The 6043-nt window shown below is 45.4% G+C and overlaps 1 protein-coding gene across 1 annotated transcript in view; it reads right to left on the reverse strand.

The window, feature by feature from the left end:
* Positions 1 to 587: 587 nt before the first annotated feature.
* LOC131925667 (MHC class I-like protein MILL2) overlaps positions 588 to 6043 on the reverse strand; it is an 87549-nt gene continuing 82093 nt past the window's right edge. The window contains exons 4-6 of the mRNA XM_059281033.1: positions 5514 to 5792; positions 5283 to 5414; positions 588 to 1583 (exon numbers count right to left, since the gene is read on the reverse strand). Of these exons, the coding sequence (XP_059137016.1) occupies positions 5317 to 5414; positions 5514 to 5792 (377 nt within the window). The 3' untranslated portion in view covers positions 588 to 1583; positions 5283 to 5316. The remainder of the gene's footprint in view (positions 1584 to 5282; positions 5415 to 5513; positions 5793 to 6043) is intronic.

Consider the following 6043-nt stretch of genomic DNA (forward strand, 5'->3'; position numbering starts at 1 on the left):
CTGTAGAAGCTCTAACAGTGACTACTGCAGAAATGTTACTTAAAATACACCTAAAAACTGCTGGGTCTGAGAATCGTGCAAATATTGAGGATAAAGTGGCCAAAATTAGATGAGAAGAAGCTGAAGGGTAAATGGCGCTGGTTTGGCAGAGCTGCACATATACAGACTCCTTACAGAAGCAACTTTATTCCATCACCATGGGGTACAAAAACTTCTAACTAGTTAGGGCCACAGATAGTTATTTGGCTCTGTGACCCTGAGAAATGGCTGCATATGTCTTTTTATAGTAAAAGACATAGTGCATTTCTGGGATCAGAATTTGTGGCAGGGTCCTGTGCTGTTGTTCCTTTTGGAGGAGGGGGCCAAGCAAGCAAAGAGTCAACGACACAGACTCAGGAAGAATGTGGAAACAACAAGCTCAGTTAATTCAGGAAGAGGCAAGCCTTATATACCCTCCACCCCACCCTGGGGGAAGGTCTGATGAATATTTATCTGCTGGTGTGACATGGCTGCCTCTCATTGGTCCAGGTCATCTCCATATCATGTCTCAGCTGCTGTTGCTAAGGCCCTTAGGCAGACCTAGGTTGGCTCTCAGAAAGTATCTTTTTTACTGGTTTGGGCCTGCTGGCCTTCAAGCCTGTTAGGGATGAGTCATCCCATAAGAATTTATAGCCATTTGAGATTACTCTGGAGGTCAGGATTTACAGCTACTAATCCTCTGGGAAGTGCAGGGGTTAAGATTTACAACTGACTTGAGTCACCCTCAGAGTCAGAATTGACAACCTCTGGTTACAGGGTGTTAGTTCAAGATGTTTACATAGCCATGGGTCTGTTCTAACTACTTCTCTGTATCTGGGAGAATGTAGGACAAAGGCTCAGGTAGCTTGTTTTGAGACAGCACCCACAGAATACACATATAGGCTATACGCATACAATTTTTCATATTCCTGGGCTTTTCAAAATCTTCCTTTCTCTAGAAAGAGCCTGATATAGTTCCCTGAGAATCCGTCCTTCAAAATCACGTGGTGTATCATCAAGGTGTACAGGAGCCATAACTAAGGGAGGCTGTGGAAGCAAGAGAGGCTCTTACTATGAGCACGGGATGGGAGTGGTGTTTACACAATTAAAGGGGATACAATTGATGGAGGTCATTTTGAAGTGTTCCCCACCCTCTTAAATAGAGGAACTCCCAGTCAGTAACACACATGAAGGGCTAACACAGGCAGTGACTCCAATGATAAAATTATGTCCATGTTGTAATTTCTCATTTTTTCCATATGTCCCATCAATGTTCCCACTGCCTGGGGCTGTGGCTAACAACCAAAGCTCTGGCAGAACCTTTCCCTCAGGAGACACTATAATAGGGTGTGGGCAATGCAGGGGTCCTAGAAAGTTGTCTTCATCCAGATCCCATGGACATCTTCAGGACAAGTCAGCCAGTTGACCAGTACCTCAGGTTGTTCATTCAGAGGCACAGAGTTCTTTAGAGCCCAGGAGCACACCACCCAAGGGGGAATTCCACTCTCGAACCAGGTCACCAGACTCTCACTGCATACTGGGAAATGTTCGTCCAATGGGGTAACCTGTGGGTAATTAGAGATTGGAAAACTCAAGTGATGAATGAATTGGTAATGTCTAAAAAAATATACCCAACCCCTAGTAGATCTCAAAGCCATAGGCCTAACAGGTCACTCAGATCAGAGGGACACATCTGTTCTGACCCACCAATAATAAATAGGAATGGTGGATATATCCCAATATAGTTAGAGAGAACAGTGCAGGCCCCACATGGGAAACATCTAGAACAATGGTTCTCAGCCTTCCCAATGCTGTAACCATTTAATACAGTTCCTCATGTTGTAATGATCACGGATCATATTGCCATGAATCATAATGAAAATATCTGAGCCGGGCAGTGGTGGTGCACACCTTTAATCCCAGCACTAAGGAGGCAGAGCCAGGTGGATCTCTTTGAGTTCAAGGCCAGCCTGGTCTACAGAGTGAGATCCAGGACAGGCACCAGAACATCATAGAGAAACCCTGTCTTGAAAAAAACCAATAATAAATAAATAATGGAAAATATCTGATATGCAGGATGTCTGATATGTGACCCCCAAAGGGGTCATGACCCACAGGTTGAGAACCACTGAAGGAGACCAATTACGTCAGTCTGATACTTATGTCATCTAATGTTTTAAAAGCCAGATATTTAAAAATAAACCTTGATTTCACTCACATTACAGTCATTTTAAAAAAATTAATTAATTCTACATTTGGACTGGAGTTTCCACTCTCTCCTCTCCTCCCATTCCCTCCCCGACCCCTTCTTGTGTCCCCCAGTGGATCCTCTCCTCCTCCATTTCTATTCAGAGAAGGACAGGGGATATTGACAAAACACAGTGTAATGCGTGAGCCCCCTCCCCTCCAACAAGACCGCCAAGGAGCCTACTTCCAGTGTAAGAACAATAGGTTTCCTATATGCCGGCCTAGGCAGGGACCTCCCCCACACCGCTTTACAGTAGGTAAAAAGAGAGAAGGTCCCGGGCACTCACTTTAAGGGGTTTATATAGGAAAGGTTCACATGCAGAATGTTACATATCTCGGCAGCTAGGGATGAGGTAGAGACATAAGGTTACTAACTGCTAACAGGGTTCAGGGTATCTATAGAGACATAAATTTTTATTCCCTATGTCCTATTTTTGTTGACACATTCAGATTTATTGCTGCATTCCTACACTCTCTTTCGAGTTAGACTTTTGGTCAATTAAAAAAAAAAAACGATGGTCAGCAAATACCTTTGGAGGAAGAAGGGGGAAGGGGAAGGAACATCTTTTAAGATGGCTGCTAATTTCTCCCTTTCAACAACATATCAAGTTAGAGTGAGACTAAGCACTTCACCTTGTATTAAGGCTGGGCAAGGTGACCCAACAGGAGCAGCAGGTTTCCAAAAGCCAGCAAAAGGCTCAGAGACAGCCCCTGCTCCCACTGTTAGGAGTCCCACAGGAAGACCAAGCTACACAACTGTCACATCTATGCAGAGGGTCCAGGTCAGTCCCATGCAGGCTCCCTGGTTGTTTGTTCAGTTTCTGTGAAATCCTATGAGCCCAGGTTAGCTAGTTCTGTCGGTTTTCTTGTGATGTCCTTGACCTCTCTGTATCCTGCAATCCTTCCTGCCTCTCTTCAGCAGGATTCCCTGAGCTCTGCCTAGTGTTTGACTATGTATGGGTCTCTGCATCTGTTTCCACCAGTTGCTGGATGAAGCCTCTCTGATGACAATTGGGCTAGGCACCAATCTATGAGTATAGCAGAGTATCACTAGGCATCATTACTTTGATATTTTTTTTTCTACAGTCATGTTTGGTTATATCCTAGGTCTCTGGGCCATCCAGCCTCTGGGTCCTATCTCTAGGTAGTGTCAGGGTATGGGTCTGAGGCTGGACCAGCCATTGGTTGGCCACTACCAAAATCTCTATGTCATCCTTACCCCAGCACATTACATAGTCAGAACACAATGTAGGTTGCTGTGGGATGTTCTGTATGGCAAATGTGTTGCTGATAATAAATAAAACACTGATTGGCCATTGGCTAGGCAGGAAGTATGGGCGGGACAAGGAGGAGAATAAAGCTGGGAAGTGGAAGGCTGAGTCAGAGAGACACTGCCAGCCGCCATGATGAGAAACAGCATATGAAGATGCCGGTAAGCCACGAGCCATGTGGCAAGGTATAGATGAATGGAAATGGATTAATTTAAGCTGTAAGAACAATTAGCAAGAAGCCTGCCACGGCCATACAGTTTGTAAGCAATATAAGTCTCTGTGTTTACTTGGTCGGGTCTGAGAGGCTGTGGGACCGGCAGGTGAGAGAGATTTGCCCTGACCGTGGGCCAGGCAAGAAAAACTCTAGCTACAGGAGGTCAAAGGTTATGTAGCTCAGTTGGGGTCCAAATATCTCCACTGGAAGTCTTGCCTGGTCACAGGAAGTTGCCAGTTCAGTGTAGGATTCCACTATTGCTAGGAGTGTTAGCTGGGGTCATCCTTGTAGATTCCTGGGAGTTTCCTTTGCACCAGGTTTCTACTGACCCTGAAATACCCCCTTCCCCAATGGTTCTTTCAGTACTCTTCCCCCAAACCACCCCACCTGATTCCTGACCCCACCCCCACCTTGATTGGACATACTTTACAGCCAGTTTTTAGTAATTGTTAATCTAAGTCTGATCCTTAAATACATTAGAGAACTTACTCAGACTTTTGTAACTTATAAAAGCCATTTAGTTTCCCATTCTGAAGCCATTTATCCATATAATCTTTATACATCAATCTTTATGCATTAAATAATTTTTATTGTTTTATAGTTTTTATACATTATCTCCTTATCTTTACAGCAATTTTATTTGTAAAAACACTGTAGTAGTATATGTAGATCTCCCTTTATTATTTTAAAAATAAAATTAGCTGGGGGGCCAGCTCACCTCCTTTTTTTTTTTTTTGTTTTTTTTGAGTCAGGGTTTCCCCATGTAGTTTTGGTTCCTGTCCTGGATCTCGCTCTGTAGACCAGGCTGGCCTTGAACTCACAGAGATCTGCCTGGCTCTGCCTCCCGAGTGCTGGGATTGAAGACATGTGCCACGGCAGCCCGGCTTACTTCCTTTTATTGTGAAGGAGTATTAACATTTAAACAATTTTGTTGTGATCATTTTAGGCTGCCATGGCAGAAGGTAGAAAGAGAGTAGTTCAACCTAGAAGATAGACCAGAAGTCCTGTATTGGATCCTAAAGATCCATTTGATTATTAATACGGACTTAAAGACACCACAGGGATTAAAATATCTTCAAAATCTTTAAATGGCTGTATTTATGTATACATACACTGTCTCAACCAGATGATTCATGAATATCTTTTGAGGAGAAGTTTCCATGTTTGAATCAAGATGCTAATTGGAATAGACATCATCATCATCGGGTGAATTGCCTGCCTCTCAATCATCTTTTGGGCTACCAGGTCTCCCTCTGTATTGTTTGGCTCTTTGCTTTCTACATATTTGGTGAAGAGGCAAGAACATTTGTGGTTTGCCACAATCTGGACTTAGCTGTGAGTGTCTTGTTTGCTTTCCTGTCCCTGTGATTCCTAAGAACACATGGGAAGCAGCACCGTACATCCACCAGGGGGCGCTGCCTCCCAAGAGCCGCAAAGGTTAACAGGTCCTGGTGACTACCTTTCTACCTGCACAATTTACAAAGAGAAGAAAAGGCCTGTCACCCTCTTTCACACCCTGCAGGGATGCTCACCTGGTCTCTTGCTGTCCTGTGTGTTCTTGCTGCTCTAGGCCCGGCCTAGAAATACCAACACGGCAGGAAAAGCAGAAGCCACAAGAGCAGAAACTGAGCTGGTGGCTCCACCAGTTTTCCTGGCTTGATGTTCTGGAAGTCACAACAAAAGCTGTAGTGATTGTACTCCACAGGGACTTCCCGACCACGCCTCCCACACTCTTAGGAGGGATGCTTGCCCTATTTTCTCACCAAGGAGTGTAGGGACCTCAATGTTCTTGCTGCGGTGCCTCAGGCGGCAGGTGAACTGTGGTTCCTGTCCAGGAAGAACCCAAACAGACACCCAGCTCTGGTAGGTCCCATCTCCGCTGGGCAGGATGGTCCCAGGGCCAAAGGTATGCTGCTGTGCCGGCTTCCCATGCTGAAGCCAGGCCAGGGTGGCCACAGCAGGATTCAGATTAAAAGCCCAGCATGTCAGGGTGATCTTGCCCAATTCGTGCACTTTGCTGGTCACTGTCATGTTTGGGGAACCTGAGAGATGATAAAGTGGGTCAGTTAAGATGAGGACCTTTCAATCTCTGAATGGAGTGTCGCCCAGAAGAATCATCTTGTTCACATTCACTGCCCGGCGCCCACTAGATGGCACAGCTCTCAGTGGCTATAGGACTGTGGGAGGCTGGGCTCAGCTCCACTGGCCCTTGATGCTCTTGAGAGTCAGTCCCTTCTTTACATGCTGATGATGAGAGGACATGGTGTCCCTGCTGTCACGGGCCAGCAGTTCC

This window comes from Peromyscus eremicus, chromosome 1, assembly GCF_949786415.1.
Source record: "Peromyscus eremicus chromosome 1, PerEre_H2_v1, whole genome shotgun sequence".
NCBI classification, from domain to species: Eukaryota; Metazoa; Chordata; class Mammalia; order Rodentia; family Cricetidae; genus Peromyscus; species Peromyscus eremicus.